General features: G+C 45.1%; 1 protein-coding gene across 3 annotated transcripts in view; it reads left to right on the forward strand.

Annotated features, from left to right (window-relative positions):
- Nucleotides 1–26484, forward strand: part of sall2 (spalt like transcription factor 2) — a 29296-nt gene that overhangs the window by 1080 nt on the left and 1732 nt on the right. Inside the window, exons 2-4 of one of the 3 annotated variants that reach the window (XM_062957294.1) lie at nucleotides 6661–6776; nucleotides 18585–20938; nucleotides 25010–25497. In XM_062957294.1, coding sequence (XP_062813364.1) covers nucleotides 18683–20938; nucleotides 25010–25468 — 2715 coding nt within the window. In that variant the 5' untranslated portion in view covers nucleotides 6661–6776; nucleotides 18585–18682 and the 3' untranslated portion in view covers nucleotides 25469–25497. Of the gene's footprint in view, nucleotides 1–6660; nucleotides 6777–9016; nucleotides 9182–18584; nucleotides 20939–25009; nucleotides 25498–26484 lie in introns of those variants that run through there. The other 2 variants (XM_062957293.1, XM_062957295.1) reach the window with 2 other exon arrangements.

Genomic DNA, 26484 nt, shown 5'->3' on the forward strand with positions numbered 1-26484 from the left:
CTCCAAAGTCATGTGGCTGGCATGACTGTATGGAGCGCCGTTACCTTCCTGCCAGAGCAGTACCTATTGATCTACTCACATTTGGATGTTTTCGGACTGCTAGGTTGGCAGAAGCTGGAGTTAACAGCGGGTGCTCACTCCGCTCCCCGGGTTTGAACCAGGGACCTTTCAGTCTGCAAGTTCAGCAGCTCAGCGCTTTAACACACTGCGCCACCAGGGGCTCATATAACACAGTTAATTGTTAAACTACATTGTATGGGTCTACACTGACCATATGATGCAGTTTTGACCTGCATTATATGGTAGTATAGATGGGGCCCGAGATTACTTGAATGGTGTTGCAAGTGTATGGTTTTCAGGGAATCAAATGTGTTCTCTCTCATGTCTCTTCTGAAGTCAAGAACTGCTGCCTCCACCTTGCCCTGGAGCGTCTTCTGCCCCTGACATCCCCATAATTGACCCCTTTGGGGGTCTCCCAGGGCTGGCCATGCCTGCCTGCCGCCCCTCCCGCCCCATCCCCTTGGCCCCACTGCCTTTCCAGAGAAGCAAGGCTTTCATCCGCCACACTCATTCACCTCCCGTGTAGCCATCTCCTGTTTCCCTTTCAGCTCCTCCATGTCAGAATCCCGAGCAACATGGAAAGAAAAGGAGCTTGTGCTTGGAACAATGGCGCTGGGCAAGAGCAGGCCAGGGGGAAAGGGGATGGGGCTGCTGAGCGGGTGGCGAAGTGGGGGGAGAGAGTGCAGCCAAGAGGATGGGGCTGGGGGGAGTCAAGGGTGGCTTCGGTTGACATCTCTCGCCAAGTGCCCTCACATGCAGCGAAGATGGATACGGCCAATTTGTAGGCCCCCCAGGAAACCCCGGGTCACTGAAGAGATGGAGCAAAGAAGGGGACAATGGGGGAATAGGGAGAGAAAGGCAAGACACAGGCAGAGAACTTCCAATGTTAGACTGGACCCAAAGTTTGGAAAGTTTCCCCTTGTTGTTTGGATGGCAACACTTGGAGTGTCTCATGGAGCAGAGCAAAAAGCAACATAGAGTCTTCAAAGGGGGTCAACCAGGGCCATCAAGATTCAAATCACAGGACAAGATTCAACCTGAACATTAGAAAGAACTTCCTTATGGTAAGAGATACTGCAGTGGAATGTGCTGCCTTGGAATATGGTGGAATATCCTTCCCTGAGGGTTTTTAAAGCAGAGGCTGGATGGCCATCTGTCAAGAGTGATTTGAGTGTATTTTCCTGCATTATAGGGGGTTAGACTGGATGCTCCTTATAGTTTACTCCAACTCTAAGTAAAGGTAAAGGTTCCCCCTGACTTTAAGTCCAGTCATGTCTGACTCTGGGGGTTGGTGCTCATCTCATTTCTAAGCCGAAGAGCCGGCGTTGTCTGTAGACACCTCCAAGGTCATGTGGCCGGCATGACTGCATGGAGCACTGTTACCTTCCCGCTGGAGCGGTACCTATTGATCTACTCACATTGGCATGTTTTCGAACTGCTAGGTTGGCAGAAGCTGGAGTTAACAGCGGGTGCTCACTCCACTCCCGGGATTTGAACCTGGGACCTTTTGGTCTGCAAGTTCAGCAGCTCAGTGCTTTAACACACTTCGCAACCGGGGCTCCAACTCTATTACTCTATTATTCTATTCCAATGCCTACCATATATGACTACCCAATGACAGAACTCCTGAAAGATAATAATAGTAATATAATAACTTTATTTTTATACCCTGCCTCCATCTCCCCAAAGGGACTCGGGCGGCTTACATGGGGATGAGCCTGAACCAACAAAGATTAAAACCAAGCATAGATTAAAACATATCTCAATAAAATCAACGGCATTACAAGAAGACAGTAACATAAAAACAGCATCATCAAGATGCCAATCCAACCTCTGTTTAAAGTCTTCCAAGTAGAGAGAGCACCTCATGGCTGTTTATTTTGCTGTCGAACATCCCCAATAATCAATAAGTTCTTTCTTATGGGTAGATGGAATGTTTGTAATTGCAAGGGATTCAACTGAAGAAAGAGACACTACCGTATTTCCCCAAAAATAAGACACTGTCTTATATTCATTTTTGCTCCCAAAGATGCGCTAGGTCTTATATTCAAGGGATGTCTTATTTTTCCTTGAAGAAGAATTCTCATTTATTGTTGAACAAAAAATGTACATTTATTATATACTGTACAGTAGTTGTCATCACAAACCAGCATAACCAGACAAACTGTGAATCCTATCAAGGATTTCTTGTTACTACTATTATTTCCATGTACAATAATCTATGGTACGTACATTTAGTAATCCTGCATGCTCTGGTGTTCTGTTTGACAGGCATGCTTTCAAGCAAAAACTTTGCTAGGTCTTACTTTTGGGGGAGGCCTTATATTTAGCAATCCAGCAAAGCTTCTACTAGGTCTTATTTTCAGGGGATGTCTTATTTTATGGGGAAACAGGGTGAGCCTTGCACTTATTTTAGTGGCACTTGCTGTTTGAGTGGCAGAAGAGAAAGATACATGAAAAAGAGATTAGACCATACATATGAAGATGGAGATGAAAAGGATACCTTAAGAGTGGCCTAAGGGTGGAGTTTTCCAAAGAGCATCCCCACCTTGGACCCAAGTCATACAGTTTCCCTTTTAAACAATTTTTCTCATGAAATGACTATTGGCTTGGGTTCCATTCTCTGGTGAACTATATTTACCATATTTATACCCCGCTCTTCTCACCCTGTAGAGGAGTCAAGGCAGTTTACATGTATAGGCAGCAATTCAATGCCATATGGGCATAGGTAAAAGGTTTTCCCCTGACGTTAAGTCCAGTCGTGACCGACTCTGGGGGTTGGTACTCATCTCCATTTCTAAGCCGAAGAGCCGGCGTTGTATGTAGATACCTCCAAGGTCATGTGGCCGGCATGACTGCATGGAGCACCGTTATATGGGCATACACAGTAAAATAAACATATACATTAAAACAACCATTAAAAACATATCAAACCTTTAAACCACTTATTTAAAATCACATAATCCAATATCATAGTCCGAGGCCGTTCCAGGTTGTCATTGTACTACTCCATATTATCTTATTGCACTGGTAGACTACTACTGACCAAATGCTTGGTCCCACATCCACGTTTTTAGGCCTTTCCTGAAGATCAGGAGGGAAGGGGCTGATCTAATTTCATTAGGGAGGGAGTTCCAAAGTCAAGGGGCCACTACTGAGAAGGTCCTGTCTCTCATCCCTACCAATCGCACTTGTGAAGGAGGCGGGACCGAGAGCAGGGCCTCCCCAGAAGAACTTAACCTCCTAGTTGGCTTATAGAGGGAGATAGGTTAGGTCAGGTAAACAGGGCTGGAACCGTTTAAGGCTTTATAGGCTAAAGCCAGCACTTTGAATGGTGCTCAGTAGCAGGCAGGCAAGCAATGGAGCTGACGCAACAGGAGAGAAGTCCTCTTTCTATATGCCACCCCGATGAGCAGCCTGGCTGCTGTCCATTAGATGACTTGAAGCTTCTGAACAGTCTTCAAAGGCAACCCCATGTAGTGTGTGTTGCAGTAGTCTATTCGAGATGTAACCAGAGCATGGACTATAGACTTCCATCTTGACATAACTGAAAGAAGCTATTGTGACATCTTTCTGACTTCTCTTCTTGAAGCTAAACATACATCGCTGGAGAACTCTGGGCATTGTTTTTAAAAAGGAACCTTGGATGAGATAATGGAGGAGTTGCTTCCTCTCCAAGCATCACATGCTCCCCATAGTCACCAAATAAATTTACTGAGATTTGCATAGTAGGCATAAGGTAAAGGTTTTCCCCTGACGTTAAGTCCAGTCGTGACCGACTCTGGGGGTTGGTGCTCATCTCCATTTCTAAGCCGAAGAGCCGGTGTTGTCCATAGACACCTCCAAGGTCATGTGGCCGGCATGACTGGAGTGCCGTTACGTTCCTGCCGGAGTGGTACCTATTAATCTACTCACATTTGCACGTTTTCGAACGGCTAGGTTGGCAGGAGCTGGGGCTAACAGAGGGTGCTCATTCCGCTCCCAGGATTTGAACCTGGGACCTTTTGGTCCACATATGATGTTAGAAATATATTGATCGATGCATGTCCTCCTGCAGGCACAAAGGGATACAAGACGTGGTGCTTCATTTTTACTTGGCCCTCCCAAATAGAGGTGCATAGAAGAAGATTCAGGGAACTGACTTCTTTTTTGTAGAGGGAGGAAGAACTGGTTTCCGTCTTTTTTCTTCTTTGTCCTTTCAAAAGCCAGGTCTATCTTTCTCTATCTCATAACTCCAAATTTAATCCCGATCCTATGGGTACAGGTGACCAAATGGAACAACTGATAAAAGAAAGAAAAGAAAGGCAGAAGAAAAGTGCTTCTTCTCGCCTCTTCCTAATTTTCTGGGCTCTTTTGGAGACCCTGTGCCTCCATCCCATCTCAACCCCCTCCCGAAATCCTCTCCACTCCCCGCCACACACACAAATATAGTCTCAGAGGGGCCCATCTTCCCCCCCAAAGCGCTGAAGGAAAAGTCTTTATGCCTTTGTGCGGGGGATTCATTAACATTCCCGTAGCGAGCTTCTCCGAGGATTTTACTTTTGTAGCTCTGGGGGGAGGTCAAAAGGCCACAGCGAAGAGGTAAAAAGGAGGCAGGAGTGGTGTGGGGTGGAAAAAGGAGAAGAACAAGAAGAAGAAGAGTGGGTTGGTGTGGAGGAGGGAGAGTCAGAGAGGTTGGCTTTCCAAGGGGGATGGGAGAAGGGAGGTGAGGGATGGAGAAGGGACGGGGTGCCCAGGACAGATGGAGGTAGCTGTGTGGACATGGGCCGAAAAGAAAAGGAAGGAAGTTACATGGGAAAGAAAAGAAGAGATCCAAGGGAGGGAGGGAAACAAGCAAGCAAGCTGGCTGGTTGGAAGTTAAATGGAGGATGGAGGAGATCAAAGGAAGAAAGGCAGGGAAGCTACCTGGCTTGTAAACTGGAAGAAAGTTAAACCAAGGATGGGACAAAAAGGAGGGAGAGAGGGAGGAGAATAAGAAGAGAAAGCATGAAGGAACAGGCATGAAAGCAAGAACAGTGGAAGGGATAGACATGAGAAGAAAGCTACCTGGGTTGCTGTGAGTTTTCCGGGCTCTATGGCCGTGTTCCAGAAGCATTCTCTCCTGACATTTCGCCCTCATCTATGGCAGGCATCCGCACAGGTTGTTGAGGTATACTGGAAATTAGGCTAGTGAGGTTTATATACAGTAGAGTCTCACTTATCCAAGTTAAATGGGCTGGCAGAAGCTTGGATAAGCGAATATCTTGGATAATAAGGAGGGATTAAGGAAAAGCCTATTAAACATCAAATTAGGTTCTGATTTTACAAATTAAGCACCAAAACATCATGTTTTACAACAAATTTGACAGAAAAAGCAGTTCAATACGCAGTAATGTTATGTTGTAATTACTGTATTTACTAATTTAGCACCAAAATATCACGATATATTGAAAACATTGACTACAAAAATGGCTTGGATAATCCAGAAACTTGGATAAGCGAGGCTTGGATAAGTGAGACTCTACTGTATCTGTGGAAAGTCCAGGGTAGAAACTCTTGTCTGCTTGAGGCAAGTGTGAATGTTGCAATGAATCACCTTGATTAGCATTGAATGGCCTTGCAGCTTCAAGGCCTGGCTGCTTCCTGCCTGGGAGAATCCTTTGTTGGGAGGTGATTAGCTGGCCCTGGTTATTTCTTGTCTGGATTTCCCCTGTTTTTGAGGGTTGTTCTTTATTTACTGTCTTGATTTTAGAGTTTTTTTAAAATACTGGTAGCAAGATTCTGTTCATTTTCCTAGTTGAAATTTTCAAGGTGGCCAGTTGCAACATTCACACTTGCCTCCAACAGACAAGAGTTCTTCCACCCTGGACATCATTCCACAGATATATAAACACCACTTGCCTAGTTTCTAAGAGACCTAACAACCTCTGCCTCACAATTCCCTGCCATAGATGTGGGCAAAACATCAGCTTCTGAAACATGGCCATACAGCCTGGAAAACTCACAGCAACCCAGTACACAACTGTTGGTTTAAAAACAAAAACAAAAAACAACAACCAAATGTTGTAGTGCCTTAGAGAGCAGCAATATTACCACGACCTAATAAATATGATAATACATAATAGAATGGGCATACAAATGTAGACCGCAGGTTAAAGGACAAACTTCTAGTCTCATTTAAAGGACAAATCTCACAGTGATTCCAGTGTTAATCCTTCCTGGCATAATTCAGGGTGTGGAGTAATGCTTTAGATATACCAGCCAGGCAATCCACAACACTCTATGTCCAAGAATTTTCAGAAAGGATCTTTTAAGGATTGATTCTCCAGATAGTAAACATTTATACTAATTCTCTCACAAAGCAAACATCACTGTGGTTGGTGGAGCATGGAAGTACAAGCATAAATGTGAGTAAAATCATTTGAATCCTGATCCAGTTCATTTCATCCAAAAGCTTTCCTCTGCTTTCCATTTAAATGGAGAAACCCAAATAGCTATCCCAAAATTTTAGGTGAGCATCTTAATAATTTGTTGGAATGGAATTCCTGCATATAAACATAAGAAGCTATTTGAGCAACATCCAGTTATTTTCAGCCCAAGTTCTGATTCTTTCCCCTGCAGAGGCAGCTGGATTTCAATGGAGAAACCACACATGTCCATATCAGATAATTAAGAAACATCCCAACAAGTATGGAATTATGGAATTACCAGGCATAAACGCAACAAGTGATTTGAGGGTGAGCTAATTAATTTCAACCCAGGTGTTACTGATTCTGTTCAATGCCAGAAGCAGCAGTATTTCAATGTGAACACAAAAATATCTATCTCAAAAAGCTAAGAAGGATCCTAAAATGAGTACAGTAGAACCTCACTTATCCAACATTTGCTTATCCAATATTCTGGATTATCCAATGCAATCTGCCTTTTAATAGTCAATGTTTTTATAGTCAATGTTTTCAATACTTCGTGATGTTTTGGTGCTAAATTCATAAATACAGTCATTACTACATAGCATTACTGCGTATTGAACTACTTTTTCTGTCAAATTTGTTGTAGAACATGATGTTTTGGTGCTTAATTTGTAAAATCATAATTTAATTTGATGTTTAATAGGCTTTTCCTTAATCCCTCCTTATTATCCAACATATGCGTTTATCCAATGTTCTGCCGGCCTGTTTATGTTGAATAAGTGAGACTCTACTGTATCTTGGAAGTATGGAATCACTGGGCATAAATGCAAGAAGTGGTTTCAGGGTGATGTAGTTAATTTCAGAACAAGTTTTGCTCTGATTCTTTTCACTCTGGAAGTAAATGAATTTAAATAGAAAAACCAAAAGCATATATCCCGAAAAATTAAGAAACATCACAAAATAGCTCTTTGTGGCTTGGAAATACAGTAGAGTCTCACTTATCCAACATAAACGGGTCAGCACAAGGTTGGATAAGCAAAAATGTTGGATAATAAGGAGGGATTAAGGAAACGCCTATTAAATGTCAAATTACATTATGATTTTACAAATTAAGCACCAAAACATTATGTTTTACAACAAATGGACAGAAAAAGCAGTTTAATACACGGTAACCGTGTGTAATAATTACTGTATTTACGAATTTAGCACCAAAACATTGCAATGTATTGAAAACATTGATTACAAAAACATTGACTATTAAAAGGCAGACTGTGTTGGATAATCCAGAATGTTGGCTAAGCAAATGTTGGATAAGTGAGACTCTACTGTATATCATTATTGGCCATAAATGTGACAAGCGATTTGAGATGGGATTTGCACGAATGCAAGAAACTCTTTGATCAAGTTGATTTCAGCCCAAGTTTTGCTCTGATTCTTTCCACTCTAGGACCAGCTAGATTTCAATATGGGGAAAACCAAAAATGCATCTCCAAAAATTAAGAAACACCCCCAAATAATGGAATGGCTGGGCATAAATGAAAGCGGTTTCTAGGTCAGCTATTTAATTTCAGCCCAGGTTTTGCTCTGATTCTTTCCACTCCAGAAGCAGCTGAATTTAGATAGAAAAACCAAAAACATCTATGCCAAAAAAATTTAATAATAATTAAGAAACATCACAAAATGGGTCTCTTTGTGGCTTGGAAATACAGTAGAGTCTCACTTATCCAACACTCGCTTATCCAACGTTCTGGATTATCCAACGCATTTTTGTAGTCAATGTTTTCAATATATCATGATATTTTGATGCTAAATTCATAAATACAGTAATTACTACATAGCATTACTGTGTATTGAACTACTTTTTCTGTCAAATTTGTTGTAGAACATGATGTTTTGGTGCTTAATTTGTAAAATCATAACCTAATTTAATGTTTAATAGGCTTTTCCTTAATCTCTCCTTATTATCCAACATATTCGCTTATCCAACATTCTGCCGGCCCGTTTACATTGGATAAGTGAGACTCTACTGTACATCGTTATTGGTCATAAATGTGATAAGCGATTTGAGATGGGATTTCAACGAATGCAAGAAGCTCTTTGATCGAGTTGATTTCAGCTCAAGTTTTGCTCTGATTCTTTCCACTCTAGGATTAGCTGGATCAATACGGAAAACCAAATTTGCATCTCCAAAATGAGAGTCTTGGAAATAATGGAATGGCTGGGCATAAATGAAAGAAGCGGTTTCAGAGTGATCTAGTTAATTTCAGCCCAGGTTTTGCTCTGATTCCTTCCTCTCCAGAAGTGGCCAGATTTCAGTGCACAAAATACAAGATCCCTGGAGGTTTCTTCTCTTGCCAAGGGCAGGGATCAGTCCAGGGAAAGAAAGAGTTAAATTTCCTTCTCCTTCCCTCTTTCCCCCCATCCAATCCTGCCAGTACAAAAGAAAAAAGAGTGTACAGAAAGATTAAGAGTTTTGCTTTTACAATGAGAGGCACAAAGGGGGGGAGGCGTGTCCCCTGAGGATGTGTGAAAGGGGAAGGGGCTGCAAGGGGGGGGGGGCAGCGGGAGGGATGCCATTCCCGAGAGACCAGGGTCAGGTGCCCACTGGCTCCCCACCAAAGACAGAGACTTGGGGTCCCCTCCCCAAACCCCAGCAGGGATGTCTCGGAGAAAACAGCGCAACCCCCAGCAACTCATCTCTGACTGTGAAGGGTCCACAGCCTCTGAGAACGGTGGGTGCTGGGGGAGAGAGAGATTTGGAGGGTCTCCCGGCAGGTGCCATGGTGGGGATTGGGGGCTTGGCATCCATATATAGCAAAGCATGTGTGGTGCTGGTGCTGGGGGAGCATTTCATGGAAGCCTGGGTAAGAGAGAGAAAAGAAAGCAGGTGAAAAGTTGAATCTCACAACTAAAAAGAAGTGTATTGGGAAACTCAGGCAGCTGTGGTACTTACAGTTTTGTATTGAGATGGATTGTCTCCCACACATCTCTGCTCAAATGCATGCATTTGGGTTTTGGAGCTGGAGAAGAAGAAACCAAAACACGAGATGCGAGAACACAGGGCATAACTTCTGTAGCATGTGCAAACACATATGCGCAGAGCTGAGGAAAGTTACTTTTCCGACAACTGTCCCCTAGAATCCCCCAGCGATCATGCGCAATGTGAGTTGGCTGGGAAAATCTGGGAATAGTACCCAAAAAAGTAAGTTTTTAAAGTGTGATTGTTTGTTTCTCTCTCTCAACACACACTTTTGCTCTCTCTTAGGCTCCCTTCTACACTGCCGTATCAAAACTAGATTATCTGCTTTGAACTGGATTATATGGCAGTGTGGACTCATATATTCCAGTTCAAAACAGATAATCTGGATTATCTCCTTTGATAATGTGGATTATATGGCAGTGTAGAAGAGGCCTTACTTTCACGCAGTCATATTAATGTATCCATCTTTTTTTTCCTTAATGATCTATCTTTCTTCCTCCTCATGCCTTTAACAGCACAATCTCAAGAAATTAGCAGAAATTAGATTTAAAAACTATAACTAGCAATGTTTATTTTGAAGTTTAAAAATCAGCTCAATAATATTTATGCATTTAGCAAATTCCCTTGTGTCCATAGCTAGATGTAAGGTTGATGGTGCAAGAACCTATTTTTTGAAAATAGCATGTAGAGTAATAGGGCAATGATCAGTTCAATGCCTGCCATAGATGTAGGCAAAACGTCCGGAGAGAATGCTTCTGCAACATGGCCATACAGCCCAGAAAACTCACAGCAACCCAACATCAGTTAGATCAGTGATTCTCAAGCTGGGGTCCCCAGATGTTTTTGGCCTAGAACTCCCAGAAATGTCAGCCAGTTTACCAGCTGTTAGGATTTCTGGGAGTTGAAGGCCAAAAACATCTGGGGACCCCAGGTTGAGAATCAATGAGTTAGATGGTTCTAATATTATCATTTGATTTTGCAGGGAGGAAGGGGGATCAGAACCATGAATGAGAATTGTTGTGTCTCTCCACCATTTAGGCAAAATGTCACTTCCAGTTCTGGAAAATGGCCATAGTATGGTCCATATAAGGTCTGGAAGACTTGAAAATGGCCCTTCAGCCCTTCAAGTGTTCTCACCAGACACATAGCATACAAACCAAACAATAGCTCTGGTGGTTTGTAGGGAGAGCATAACCACTCAGGTAGCTCCAAAAAGTGAGCCAAGCAGGAGATGAGAGAACACAAGGCATAACTTCTGTAGCATGGAAAGTGGTGTCAAGCTGAATTCATTCTACAATGTACTTTAAGTCAGTAGAAATGTCAACTGTGGTCAGCACGTTTTCATTAAACATATAATACAATTGCTGTGCTCTCTTGCACCCAATGTCTCTAATCCTATATGCATTTACTTGGAAGTAATTCCTCTTGAATGCAGTGATTTTTCTTCCTGGACAAATATTCATGAATTAATTCTCAGCAAAATTAATGTAGTTTGATACCACTGAATGCTATGGGATCATGGGAGGTGTATTTTTACAAGGTATTGAGCCTTGTATGCCAAAGACGATTGGTTCCTGACCAAAGTACAACTTCTTAGATTTCATAGCATTGAACCATGGCAGTCAAAGTGCATTAATTCTAGATGCATCCGTAAACACAGCACATGGATCAGGTACACATTAAGACCTTTTGCCAGGCTATCTTTCTTCATTCACAGATGCCAATTCCACAGGTGTGCATGGATTGTGCCCATAATCCCACAAATTGTTGCATACTCTCACATGGATTTGGCCATGCTATCCTTCCCATGTTCTGGCACCAAGAGAATGCTTGCATCCCGTTTTGCATCTCTTTTCTTTGCTCCCATGCATTCTCTCGCCCGGTTCTTTCACAGCCCTGTGCGTCCTTTCATGCACAGACCGGGGTCACACACACATGCATTCGGCCACACTTCCTCGCCCACATATTTTTGTTGCCTCTTTTCTCTGCTCTTTGTGCTGTTGCTAAGTTACTCATGGAGGTCTAGATAGTCCCACTTGAGCTAAGTTAAATTCTCCATCCCCCCTCCGCTTTTGGGGGGCTTTTGCTTGTGACAATTGACTAGCCCCTTCTGAAATTTTCAAGGCAAAGACAACATTCAATAGGCTTTTTCTCATTCTCCCTGGAAGAACTCATGTTTAGCTGCAGTGGGCAAGTTTGCAATCTCTTTGGGAAGTGTTTGTTTAGGTGCGAGGAAATTGGATTGCAAATTAAGGTGGAAAGCCTGCCTTCCGGGCTGATGGGGTCATTGTGCGCAAGTGTTCCTGAGCAAACTTCAGCAGACATATTTATGTGCGATCCATGTGCCTGTATGTTTGCACAAACTGTTCGCTATATTTCAAAGCAATGTGCAGCCCAACCCTGTGTGGGATATAACGTTGTTAGATCTCAGGATCTGGACCTGAACTTTCGTGGATCCCTCCAGATGGGAGACACAAGTACAAATGCTCTCTAGTTCAAACAGGACTCCACTTTGAGTTAACAGGAAAAGGCTATTTGTAATCTCAAGACCAGGTGGGAGAGCAAGATTTTGCTACAATTAGGTTTAACTGATTTATTAAGGGGGATGTTTTCTTAATTGGATTCCTCCTAGTTGTTGTGGTGCCAGGACTTACCTTCCACTCTGCCTTGCAGTTTTGACATTTGCAAATCTGATTATTCACAAACTATTCTCTTTGAGAATCTCTAGGTTCTCCAGTGTGACCCTGTAGTTACCTTTTTCCCGTCATAGAATGATAGAGTTGGAAAAGACCTCATGGGCCATCCAGTTCAACCCCAAGAAGCAGGAAAATCACATTCAAAGCACCCCTGACAGATGGCCATCCAGCCTCTGTTTAAAAGCCTCCAAAGAAGGAGCCTCCACCACACTCCGGGGCAGAGAGTCCTACTGCTGAACAGCTCTCACAGTTAGGAAGTTCTCCCTAATGTTCAGGTGGAATCACTAGGTTCCCCAGTGTGAGCCTGTAGTTATCCTTCCTCCAGTCATGCTGTAGGAGTTGGAGATTTCTAGAGGAAACATGTCTCTAGGAATCTCTAAGTCCCCCAATGAGATTCTATGGTCAGCTTCCAGTGAAAGGTACCAGATCCCACCTGATCTTAGAAGTTAAGCAGGATCAGCTCTGGTTATTATTTGGATGGCAGACAGTCAATTATACCAGATACTGTGTAGACTAAAGCATGACTTCTTAAACCACCAGGGCTCAATGCTAGGGAATCCTGGGAGTTGTAATTTTACAAGGTCTTTAGCTTTCTCTGACAAAGAGCGTTGGTGCCTCAGCAAAGTACAATTTCCACTCTTTCATAACATTAGCCAAGCCAGTTCAACTGGTGTGAAACAACATTAATTCTACAATGCAGATCAGCCATGGGTAAACCTCAGCCCTCCAGATGTTTTGGACTTCATCTCCCACAATTCCTACTGGATGTTAGGAATTATGGGAGATGAAGTCCAAAACACCTGGAGGGCTGAAGTTTGCCCATGTCTGATGTAGATGCATCCTAGCTCTGTTCTTCCCATCTATCTACTCGCTGAATCCCATGCAACCTCCAGGTGTGTTGTGAAGCGGGAGCTCAGTGCCTTCCTCCTTCTCTTTATCCCTTTTCTTCTTCTTCTTCTTCTTCTTCTTCTTCTTCTTCTTCTTCTTCTCCTCCTCCTCCTCCTCCTCCTCCTCCTCCTCCTCCTCTTTTCTTCCTCCCACTCTTCCTCTTCCCCTCTTCTTCCTCTTTCCTGCCTTTTATCCTCCTCCTTCCATTCTTTTTCTTCCTTCTCCTCCCCTTCTCCCTCTAGCCATTGCCCTCTTTGTCTTCCCCGCTCCTTCTCTCCTTCCTCTTTCTTGGATCCCCCCACCTTCTATTCATCTTCTTCCTTCACTTCTTCCTCCTCCTTTTCCTTCTCCCTCTCTTCCTCCACCTGGCCCTCCTCTTCATCTTTCTCCTCTTCCTCCCCCTCCCCCCTCTTCTTCCTCTTTCTCATTTTTCCTCCTTCTCCTCCTATTCTTTTTCCTCCTCTTCTTCTTCTCTCTTCCTCCTCCTTGCCCTCTTTCCTTTCCTCGCCTTTTCTCCTCCTCTTCCTCTCCTTCTCCACTTCTTCTTCCTCTTCCTCGTTTTTCCTATTTCTCCTGTTGTTCTTCTTCCTCCTCTCTTCCTCCCCCTACTCTGCTTCTCCCCCACTTTCTCTTCTCTCTTCCTCCTCCTCCTCTTTCCTCCTTCTTCTCCTCCCTCTCTTCCTCCTCCTGGCCCTCCTCTTCAGCTTTCTCCTCTTCCTTTCCCTCGCCCTCGCTTCTTCCTCCTCATCCTCCTCATTTTTCCTCCTTCTCCTCATATTCCTCCTCCTCATCCTCCTCCCCTTCCTCTTCCTTGCTTTTTATCCTCCTCCAACCTATTCTTCTTCTTCCTCCCCCTCCTTCTTCTCTCTTCCTACTCTTCTTTTTCCTCCACTTCCTCTTTCCTCCTCCTCCTCCTCTTCCTTCTCCCTCTTCCCCTCATCTTCTTTGCCTTTGCTTCTATTCTTCTTCTTTTCCCTCCTCTTCCTCCCCTCGCCCTCTTCCCCTTTTCCTCTTCCACTTCTTCCTCCACTTCCTCCTCCTGGCCCTCCTCTTCCTCGTCCTCTTCCACATTTTTCCTCCTCCTTCTATTCTTCTTCCTCCTCCTCCACTTTCTCATCTTCCTCTTCCCCTCCTCTTCCTTACTTTTTATCCTCCATCTATTCTTCTTCTTCCTCCCCCTCTTCTTCCTCATCTTCCTCCTCCCTCTTCCCCTTCTCTTCCTTACTTTTTATCCTCCATCTATTCTTCTTCTTCCTCCCCCTCTTCTTCCTCATCTTCCTCCTCCCTCTCCCCCTTCTCTTCCTTACTTTTTATCCTCCATCTATTCTTCTTCCTCCCCTCCTCTTCTTCCTCATCTTCCCCTTCCTCCTCCCTCTTCCCCTCCTCTTCCTTGCTTTTTATCCTCTTCTTATTTTTCTTCTTCCTCCCTTCCTTTACTTCCTTCCTCCTCCCCTCTTCTTCCTTGCTTTTTATCCTCTTCCTATTCTTCTACTTCCTCTTCCTCCTCCCTCTTCCCCTTCCTCTTCCTTGCTTTTTATCCTCTTCCTATTCTTCTTCTTCCTCTTCCCCTTCCTCTTCCTTGCTTTTTATCCTCCATCTATTATTCTTCTTCTCCCTCCCTTCCTCTCTCCTCCTCTCTTCTTGCTTGCTTTTTATCCTCCTCCTATTCTTCTTCTTCCTCCCTTCCTCTTCTTCTTTCCTCCTCCCCTCTTCTTCCTTGCTTTTTATCCTCCTTCTATTCTTCTTCTTCCTCCTTCCTCTTCCCCTTCTCTTCCTTGCTTTTTATCCCCTTCTATTCTTCTTCCTCTTCCACCTTCCTCTTCCCTTTCTCTTCCTTGTTTTTTATCCTCTTCCTATTCTTCTTCCCCTCTTCTTCCTCATCTTCCTCCTCCCTCTTCCTTGCTTTTTACCCCTTCTATTCTTTTTCCTTCTCCCTTCCTCTTCCTCCTCTCTCTTCCCGTCCCCTTCCCTGCTTTTTCTCCTCTTCCTTCTATTCTTCTTTCTCCTCTTCCTCTTCTCCCTTCTCTTCCTCCTCCTCCCCAGCCTTGGTGGCGCTGGCAGGAGCAGCCACCCTCCCGACACCAGAGGTCCCTGCTGCAGCCCGGCCGCCGCCGGGGAGCCGCTCTCTGCAGCCGCCCAGCCGCTCGTCTTGCCGCGGCTTCTTCTCCCTCCTCTTCTCCCTTCGTCCTCCTCCTCCTCTTCCTCCTGCGGGGGACCGAGATGAGCAGCCCCCGGGAGCCCGAGGCGCCTGGGGAGGGCGCCGACGTGATGATGATGATGATGGAAGAGCCTGGAGGTGGGGCGCGGGGAGCAGGGAGCGCCAAGCCAGGGATGCGCGCTGTTGCTGGGGAGGCGGCGGGTGGGTGATTTTTTTTTGGGGGGGGGGGGGGGGTTAATCCCAGCCCTGCAATCAGCAGAAAGAGGGGAGGGGGTCTAGTTGGGGGGCGTGAAGGGAAACCCAAAGGATCCCCCATAACCTGGGAGTTTCTGGATTGCTTCCAAACGCAGCCTGCGCCTTTTTTTGGCGAGGCCGCATTGGAGACCTGGCCTCTTCTCCTTTTCCCCCCCATTGTCTGCTCGCCTTCTGCCTTATTCTTCTATCTCCCTTCCCCCTCCACTCATCTCCTCTTTCCCCCCAAATATAAGCGTTTGTTTTGTCTTGTTTGGGTTGAGATGGCTGCTTTTCCATGTTCCAAAGCCAAAGGTGGAGATTTCAGGTCAAATTTTGGCTTAGAGGCCAGTAGAAGGTAGATTGGATGGTGAAGAAAAGGAGATGTTGTTTTTATTATTTGTGATCATTGCCATGCCACCTTTTCCCCAAAACTATCGTCGCCATGCCAAACTGTGACTCTAGGGCAGGTATGGTCAAACCTGGGCCTTCCAGGTGTTCTGGACTTCAACTCCCACCATTCCTAACAGCCTCAGGCCCTTTCCTTTTGCCCCTCAGCCGCTTAAGCGGCTGAGGGGCAAAAGGAAGGGGCCTGAGGCTGTTAGGAATGGTGGGAGTTGAAGTCCAAAACACCTGGAGGGACCAAGTTTAACCATACCTGCTTTAGAAGGCTTTCAAAAGTTATATATATATATATATACACATACATACACACACACACTAACTTTTGAAAGTTAGGTATATGTATCTATATCCATATTTGATAGTTATCTATATGTAAAAAGACAAATAAATGGGTTGCTATGAGTTTCCTGGGCTGTCTGGCCATGTTCCAGATGCATTCTCTCCTGACGTTTCGCCCACATCTACGGCAAGCATCCTCAGAGGTTGTGAGGTCCATTGGAAATTAGGCAAGTGGGGTTTATATATCTGTGGAATAATGTCCAAGGTAGGAGAAAGAACTCTAGGGTCTACATAGGGACCACCAAAACACAGCATTGCCCGAACACGGATCAAGGAACACAAAAGGCACTGCAGACTAACTCAGCCAGAGAAGTCAGCCATAGCGGAGCATTTGACGAACCAAACTGGACACAGCTTCTCATTTGAGAACACGGAAATGCTGGACCACTCTAACAACCACCATGTCAGACTACACACAGAAGCCAATGAAATCCCCACAAGCATGTGGACAATTTCAACAGAAAGGAGGAAACAATGAAAATGAACAAAATCTGGCTACCAATATTTTTTTTTAAATAACCTTTATAATCAGGACAGTAAATAAAGAATAACACTCAAAAACAGGGGAATTCCAGACAAGAAACAATCAGGGCCAGCTAACACCTCCCAACAAAGAATTCCCTCAGACAGGAAGCAGACAGGCTTTTACACTGCAAGGCTATTCAATACTAATCCAGGTGGTCAGTTGCAACATTCACACTTGCCTCAAAAGGACAAGAGTTCTTTCTCCCACTCTGGACATTCTACAGATATATAAACTCTTCTTGCCTAGTTTCCAACAGACCTCACAACCTCTGAGGATGCCTGCCATAGATGTGGGCAAAACATCAGGAGAGAATGCTTCTGGAACATGGCCATACAGCCCAGAAAACTCACAGCAACCTATATAGATATTTGAAATGTTTGTATCTGTAAAAAGACAAATCACCATTCCATCTTTTCCCCAAAAGTGGGACTCAAAGAGGCTTTCAGAAGTAGGGGAGATGCAGATAAATATGCATACAATATAGGTAAAAAGACAAATAAATCATCGCCATCATCCTAACTTTTCCCCTGAAGTATGACTCAAGAAAGGTTTTAGACATAAGAAGAGATGTGTGTGTATATATATGTGTGTGTGTGGTAAAAAGGCAAATAAATTGGTACCTCAGGAAATGACCTGAGTTCTCCAGTGTAAAAAAAAATAGCTGAAAACTAAAGTTAAGATCAGTCTTGTTGTCATATTTCCCATTTCTATGTACGGATGTAAGAGCTGGACTGGAAAAAACGGATAGGAAAAGGCCCATCTAGAAACCAATATGGTTAAACTGAGCCTGTCGTGCTTTGGCCACATTGTGAGAAAAGATAATTGAAACAACAATAAAGTTTGGTATGGCAGAAGGCAGTAGGAAAAGGAGAAAGCTGCATTCCACATGGATAGATTAAATCAAGGAAGCAACAGAGCAGAGCAATGGATGATAGGAGGTTTGGGGGATTTCATTGGGTTGCCATACATCAAACGTCAACTTGAAGACAGCAAACAACAGCAAACAATATAAGACATGACCCTGTACCCTATTGATGGGAGAGAAGATATTTTTCTTTCTTTTTAAAAAAAGGAATGATTTCATACATGTGCCTGCCTTCCCAGTTTTACTATATGCTGCCAAGTAGCCTCAAGCCTGGAACAGATTGGACCATTATTCCAAACTTCCATGTTTTGAAATTGCTGCCAGTCAGAACTGGAGATTTGGCTTCCTTTCACTTTACCCCTTCTTTTTCTGCAAAAAGAATATTTGCAAAACATTAGGAGAGCAGTTCTTTTGCAGGAAGAAAGCCCCAGTTTCATTATATGATATCTCCAGTTGAAGACTGGAAAAGTCAACTGCCAGTATGAGTACAGACAGCATTGGATCAGCAAGAGGACTAGTATGGTATAGTGGTTAAAGTGTTGAACTGGGAGTTGAGCTATCTATATTCAAGTGCCTGCTAACGTTCGCCCGAGCACGCTCATCCCAGCATACCTGGCAACAAGGTGAGGCAAAAATGGGGAAAAGAAGATCCATATACACTGCCCTAAGCTCTCTGCAGAAAGGGTGGGATATACAGTTGGTCCACCACATTTGTGGGTTTAACTTTTGCAGATTTGATTATTTAATATGTTATATCTAGGAATCTCTAGGTTCTGCAGGATAACTCATCAGTGGTCCCCTGGACATTAACCATATAGTCATGCTGGAAGACTTAGAGATTCCCTGAGAGAAGATCTTTTGCTTTTTATGCAAGAATCAGAAAGCCTATGTGAATTTTTGTTCAGTCTGAAGCAGTCTGTGTCTTTCTAGGATAAACATTCTGTATTTTTTCCTGTTCAATAAGGTGCCAGAGTCACAAAAATATCTGTATAGATCTAAAATCATTCCCTTTCTCTCTCCCTCTTTTTCTCTCGTTCTTTCCCTCAGGGGACACTGGGGACGAGTCGACCGCGTTATCCTGTTCCTCCTGCCATATCACATTCAAGGATCCATCCAAGATAGCAGCTCATGTAGACTCCAGCTGCATGGAGCAGCCCACCTGCTCTTCCATTACCTCTGCTGTCACTTCTGGTGGCCAAGATCACGCTGTTGTTTCCTCCTCCTCTTCTTCCTCCTCTGTCGAGATCCGTCCTGAAAGCCCTCCGAGCATGGACGTCGAATCTGGGAGTCTGCTGACAGATCCGACCCAAGAACCAGGCCCTCCCCGGCCGCCTCCACCTCCTCCGTCACTCCCTCCAACTTCTGCTGTACCTACTGGGCACCTCAACATCCCCCTCATCCTGGAAGAGCTCCGGGTCCTGCAACAGCGTCAGCTTCACCAGATGCAGATGACGGAACAGATCTGTCGCCAAGTATTGCTCTTGGGGTCCCTTGGCCAGGTGAGCTCCTCGCCACCTTCCACAGAGCCAGCACCAGTAGCCTCCCTTCCTCCCAAGCCCCCCTTGCCGGTCTTTTCCATCAAAACCGAGCCGGGAAGGACCCAAGTTTCCAGCTCCCCGGAAGTGCCCAAACCTGCTTTCTTCCATCTCTACCACCCATTCCCCAGCGGGGCTCGAGTCCCCAAAGCTGAGCAGCTCTTGGCTCCAGCCTTTCCCACAGCCACTGGCCTCTTGGCTGCTCAGTGTTTGGGTGCCGCTAGGGGTTTGGAGCAAGCGACTTCTCCCGGCCTGCTGCGGCAAAAGAACGGGGGTGGTGTCCCCACTGAAAGCAGCCTGGAGGAGAAACCAGGTGGGCGCCACAAGTGCCGGTTCTGCGGCAAAGTCTTCGGAAGCGACAGCGCCCTCCAGATCCACCTGCGTTCCCACACAGGCGAGCGCCCTTACAAGTGTAACATCTGCGGCAATCGCTTCACTACCCGTGGCAACCTCAAGGTGCACTTTCACCGCCACCGGGAGAAATACCCACATATCCAGATGAACCCCCACCCTGTCCCTGAGCACCTTGATTACGTCCTGACCACTTCAGGGTTGCCCTATGGTATGTCGGTGCCACCTGAGAAAGCAGAGCCAGGAGAGGAGACTACTGCACCTCCCACCACCGAACGCAAGGCCCTTAGTGCTACTGAGAGCTTGACTCTGCTCTCTGGAGCTACTCCATCTGGGGCTTCTCAGGCCCTGCCGAGTTTCAACAAGTTGGTCCTGATGAAGGCGGTGGAAGCTAAGGGGAAAGGGGATGAGAACACACCACCGGAAAGGGAGACAGAAGGTGCCCGTCTTCAGCTGGGCAAATTAGTGGGTTCATTGCCCAGTTGGGCCTTGTTAGCCAACCACTTCAAAGCTGGTACAGCAGTGGGGCCATTCCCTTATGTCCTGGAAGCTTCCCCTTCTGAGACCTCCAAGCTGCAGCAGCTGGTGGAGAAGATCGACCGCCAAGGGTCTCCTTCTTCCTCCTCCTGTGCTGGACCAGGAGCCACTTCCCAAGCAGTGGCTGGTTCCTCATCAGCTTCATCCCCACCTGCTTCTTCAGGCTCCAACCAGTGTGTGATCTGCTTGCGGGTCTTGAGCTGCCCCCGGGCTCTGCAGCTTCATTATGGGCAGCATGGAGGAGAGAGGCCTTTCAAGTGCAAGATTTGTGGGCGAGCCTTTTCCACCCGGGGCAACCTGCGGGCTCACTTCGTGGGCCACAAGACCAGCTCGGCAATCAAGGCTCAAAACTCATGCCCCATCTGCCAGAAGAAGTTCACCAATGCCGTTAGCCTCCAGCAACACGTCCGGATGCACCTTGGTGGGCAGATCCCCAATGGGGCTCTCCTCCCGGAGACACCAATCCCAGAGGGATCTATCCTAGGAGAAGGGGAGAAGCAGCAGCAGCAACCGCAGCAACAGCAGCAAGCATCTCTTCCACCAGATGAAGAACTGTCAGAGGAAGAGGAAGAAGAACCCACAGATGAAGACTCTCTAGAAAGCGCCGGGGAGAAGGTTGAAGGACCATCCAGTCCTGAACAGGAAGCTCCAGGTCCTGCCAAGGAAGGAGAAGAATTGGCACAAGTGGAAGAAGAGGATGAAGGAGGCCCCCCTGATGCGTCACCAGCAGCACCCCAAAGCCCCCAATGTCCCATGCAGGAAGAGGAGGAGAAGGCAGAAGTGGGAAAAGTGGAAGAGGAGCCTTCACCAAAGGAGGAGGAAGAGGAGAAGGAAAAGGGATCAGGCGGAGAAGGCCCCTCCGAGAAGCAGCCTGGCGGTCAAGCCAAAGAGGGGCTGGCGCTGGCATGTGGAATCTGCAAGCAGGTCTTTCCCGACCGGGCTGCTCTGCGTAAACATGTCCTGACCGCCCATCCACAGGTAAGGGAGAAAAAAATACCTTTAATCTTGGTGGCAATTTAGATGATGGACTGCAGCATCCAGTATTCCTCTCCATTGACTGGATTTGCTAGGGCTACTGGGACTTGTAGGGCCCCTGGTGGCTCAGCGTGTTAAAGTGCTGGGCTGCTGAACTTGCGGACCAAAAGGTCCCAGGTTCAAATCCCGGGAGCGGAATGAGTGCCCGCTGTTAGCCCCAGCTCCTGCCAACCTAGCAGTTCAAAAACATACAAATGTGAGTAGATTAATAGGACCGCTCCGGCGGGAAGATAACGGTGCTCCAAGCAGTCATGCCGGCCACATGACCTTGGAGATGTCTATGGACAACGCCGGCTCTTCGGCTTAGAAATGGAGATGAGCACCAACCTCCAGAGTCGGTCACGACTGGACTTAACGTCAGGGGAAAACCTTTACCTTACCTTACTGGGAATTGTAGTCCAACAACTCTTCTACTGTATTAATCTTTATTGATGATTTATGTACTTACAATCATATGTCAGATGCATTTTCATTGAGGGCCCCATCAGCTTTACGGCTGCCTATAAAGCAGACATGGGCAAACTTCAGCCCTCCGGGTGTTTTGGACTTCAACTCCCACAATTCCTAACAGCCGGTAGACTGTTAGGAATTGTGGGAGTTGAAGTCCAAAACACCCGGAGGGCTGAAGTTTGCCCATGCTTGCTATAAAGGGTCATTGAATCTATGGACAGAGAATACAGAGAGCCAACTATAAACAGTAGAGTCTCACTTATCCAACACAAACGGGCTGGCAGAATGCTGGATAAGCGAATATGTTGGATAATAAGGAGGCATTAAGGAAAAACCTATTAAACATCAAATTAGGTTATGATTTTACAAATTAAGCTCCAAAACATCATGTTATACAACAAATTTGATAGAAAAAGTAGTTCAATACGCAGTAATGGTATGTAGTAATTACTGTATTTACAAATTTAGCACCAAAATATCACGATATATTGAAAACATTGACTGAAAAAATGCATTGGATAAATCAGAACCTTGGATAAGCGAGTCTTGGATAAGTGAGACTCTGCTGTATATATATATTTTACATAGTGGTCAGTGCTCTTAAGTTTTTACCCAGTTTGGGTCCCCCGATGTTATTCAATGACAACTCCCATCACTTTTGATTATACATCATGCAGACTAGGGATAATGAGAATTGCAACCTGACAGCACTTGTGGCTCTGAGGTTGGGGAAAGGTTATATGACATTAATGACAGGCATCACATCTGCAAGCCTTGAATCTCAATTCAAGTCCCAGTCTTTTGACTAAACAGAACAAATAGCAGTCTTTTAGATGTCACTGTATCACAACTCCCATCAGCTCTAGTAAAGATGTCTAATGATATTTATGTTTATACATATTTATGAGATTGTATCCTTCGGCTGGCAGAAAACCTTTGAGGCTGGATCTATATTGCACTTTAAAGCAGATAATCTGGATTGTATGGCAGTGTAGATAGGGCCTGAGTATTATGCATGTTAAGTGGATGGATGGCACTTTTTCCGATATTCTTCCTCAGGTAGCAAAATGTCTTGGGTCAGCCTTAGCGTGGGGTTGTTTCTCTCCTTTGTGCTTCCTTGCTTTCTCATACAGTTGGCTTTTGTCTGCCAGTAATTCTAGCCACAGCCTCTCTTCTGCATTAGGCCAAAAAGCAGTGCCCTGCCATTGTTTCTGGAAGGGGTTGCCTAGCAACCGGGAAAAAACATGGCCGCTTTGAGCAGCCACATCGATGCTCATGTTTCCTTGGGCTGTGCAAAGACCAGCATTTGTGTGCAGGCTGCAGGATGCGAGTTAACAGCCCCGACTTCTCTTTAAAAGGAATCGTGGGAATTTGAGCTCTGGATACGTTCAGTGTGGATTTGTTTAGTGCCCAGGTCTCCTTGGAGAGAAAACTAGTACTATTATTAATTTTCCTTATTACTATTTGCACTGGGTGTATATGCTATCCCTCTTTCATTAAGAACCAAGCCCCAGCAGGTAGATAACAAGATTAAAAAGAGAGACAGATAAATCAAATTATAGATACAGTTTGAATATTCCTTATATTGTCCCCTTAGGCTCCATCTACACTGCTATACAATCCAGTTCAATGCAGTTAACCTGCATTCTGAAACTGGATTATATGGCAGTGTAGATGGGCCCATAGAGAGATAGTGATGGTTTAATAGGAGCCCTCGGTGACGTAGCGGGTTAAACCATTGAGCTGCGGAACTTGCTGACCAAAAGGTCAGCAGTTTGAATCTGGGGAGCGGGGTGAGCCCCAGCTTCTGCCAATCTAGCAGTCCGAAAACATGAAATGTGTGTAGATCAATAGGTACCACTCCGGCGGGAAGGTAACGGTGTTCCATGCAGTCATGCTGGCCACATGACCTTGGAGAAGCTTAAGGACAATGCTGGCTCTTCAGCTTAGAAATGGAGATAAGCACCATCCCCCATAGTTGGACACAACCTTTACCTTTACTATATCCAGACTTCGTTTCATGCACAAAATTGTTAAAATTGCCTTAAGCTTGACATGTATGAGGTGTATTATTATTATCATTATTACTATTATAAATTTTTACTATTTATAAATTATAAATTATAAATTTATAAATATATAAATTATGAATTTTGCATTTTGAAGGCCTCATCTTCAAACTACCTAACTATGTAGATACATGCAAATGCAGGTATTCCGAAATCCAAAGCATTGGTCCCAAACTCAACCTATAAAATTGAATATGAATTTATCATTAAACTCAAGTAAACATGTTGAAGCATTGGCTATTAAAATACTATTGAATAAAAAAGCAATTTTTAAAAGATGTCAATGAGAACTACAGCCCTTTGTCATTAAAAAACCCTTTCTCAGGTCTTTGATTATCAGCAGAAGTGAAACGGGATGCATCTACACTGCAGAATTTGTGTAGTTTGACACCACTTTCATTGCCATGACTCAGTGCTTTGAAATCCTGGGAGTTGTAGTTCCACAAGGCTTTTAGCCTTTTTTGCCAAAGACCCTGTACAATTGCCTGTACTCTTTGTTTCACTTCTACCAAAAAAGTAAAGGCTTGAGAAAGGGGCTTTTAATGACAAGGTGCTGTATTTCTTCTTGACATCGGTTTAAACTGTTTTTAATTCAATAGTACTTTAATATCCAATGCAGTCCTTGGTATTTTGACAAGCCCACAATCCTCCAGTGCCCTCATTTTTTTTAATTAAAAACATTTTGCGCTTCAAATTAGTTAAATATACCAAGAGGCTGTTCCTCCTTAATTTAGAAGAGAATCACCCCCAGTAATCAGAAATACAGAGGAAGTGGCATGGTGCCATTTCCTTCACCAAAATAGTACTCATAATGGTGTACCTACCAGCTTTTAGAGCTGTAAAAGAACTAAATATGGACAAAGCAGGCTCTCTAAGCTTTAGAATATGCCTAATTCTAGAAGCTATATGTGATATCTCTCTTCCTCCAAGTTCTCTTGGGAATTAATAGTTTTGCAGAAATGTTTCAGTGCTTTGGTCCCAGGCTTTCTAGGAAGGCTCAACCAGTTGTTAAAGTTTGATCCTAGGAAGCAAAGGTTAATTATTGTCATAGAATCATAAAGTTGAAAAAGACCACGAGGGCCATCCAATGCAACCCCATTCGGCCATGTAGGAATAAACAATGAAAACAGTTCTGACAGATGGCCATCCAGTATCTGCTTAAAAACCTCCAGAGAAACAGACTCCACCAGATTCCCAAGCAGCATATGTCATTGCTATTACCATCAGGACGTTCTTCCTAATGTCTTAAGTGGAATCTCTTTTCCTGCAATTTGAATCTACTGCTCCATGTCCTAGTCTCCAGAGCAGCAGAAAACACGCTTGCTCCCTCATCAGTATAACATCCTTTCATATATTGAAATATGATTCTCTCCTCTCAGCTTTCTCTTCTCCAAGCTAAACATATGCAGGTCCCTAAGTTGCTTCTCATTGGCTTGGCCTCCTTTTGAATGATGTCCCAATCCATTGTTTTATATGTCCCTTCTTTTTCCAAAAGCTCAATCTTGGCAGCTATGTGTGGAGCAGCAGCAACCAGGCACGACGTCGCCGCCTGCCCCTTGAGGGCTCCATGCCTGGGGTCTCAGGGGGCCAAGTCAAGCTTCAGGACTTCCTGGGACGTGACATACCAGCCCAGCTCGTCGGGGTAGGACCCCTCTCCTTCTGGAACCAGTACACAGCCTTCCTCTCTGGAGGCCTCCCGACCAAGCCGGCCCATATGGGTTCTTCTCCCTCTCCTTCCTCCTCCTCTGCTGCTTCCCCCTCCTCCTCTTCCTCAGCTTCCAACCTGGTCACCCAGAGCCTCTTTGGGTCAGGCAGCACATCTGTGAAGACGGGCTCCAGCGAGGTGAAGGAAAAACCACCCGTAGGGTCTCTATTGCTGCTCCCTCCACCGCCGCCGCCGCCAGCCCCACCTCCGGAAGTCGTCCCTGAGAGCCAAGGGAAGGGGGAGCAGTAACCTGACTGTGAAAATAGCTTCCTTGTCAGGTAAGAGATCCAGGGGACGCTATTATACTATTCCAAACTCTGCTCATGTTATATACCTAAACTAGGGCAGCACTGGGCAATCCGTAGTCGTCTAGATGTTCCTGAACTCTGATCACTCCCTACTGGCCCTATTGCTGGTTGCTCTCCAGTAATACCTGCCCATGTTTTGATTAAACTAAACCAAAGGTGGACCACCAGAGTCCTCATTGACTCTGTTGTTGGTTTTCATCCAGTGATGCCTTCCCATATTATTTGACTGGACCCCTAACTCTCAGAAGCCCTAGCCAACTTTTTCAGTGGTCAGTAATTTTGGGAGTTGTAGGTCCAAAAACTCTCAGAGTTCTAGATGTTCCTGAACTTCTCTGATTGCTCCCATTGGCTCTGTTGCTGGTTGCCATAAAATATTACCATGTTATATGACTAAACTAAGCCAATGGTGAACTACCTGTGGTCCTCTAGACCAGTGTTTCTGAAACCTCTCCTCCGCGTATTTTAGACTTTAGCTTCCAATTCCTAACAGCTTGTAAGCTGGCTGGGATTTCTGGGAGTTAGAAGTCCAAACACCTGGAGGAGCACAGTTTGAGAAACAATGCTCTAGATCTTCCTGAAATCCTCTGATAGCATGTCATTGGTTCTGTTGCTGGTTGGTATCCAGTAAACCGCCCATGTTATATGAATAAGTGAGGTCAGTGGTGGTCTTCTAGGTGTTCTTGCACTCCCTTGATCACTCCCCATTGGTTGTGTTCCTGATTGCCTTCCAGTAGAGGGCTACCTTGAAGGAACTGGGGGTGGCAGTGGCTGACAGGGAACTTTGGCATGGGTTGGTCCATGAGGTCATGAAGAGTTGGAAGTGACTGAACGAATAAACAACAACAAAGGGCTACAACTTGCCCAACCCTAGACTAAGCCAGTGAAGTATGGATTTGTATAGCAGAATTTGGTCACTGGCTGTTTTAGTAATTCTGCTCATAATTCAGAATACGGGAT

The sequence above is a fragment of the Anolis carolinensis genome, chromosome 6, assembly GCF_035594765.1.
Source record: "Anolis carolinensis isolate JA03-04 chromosome 6, rAnoCar3.1.pri, whole genome shotgun sequence".
Classification (NCBI taxonomy): Eukaryota; Metazoa; Chordata; class Lepidosauria; order Squamata; family Dactyloidae; genus Anolis; species Anolis carolinensis.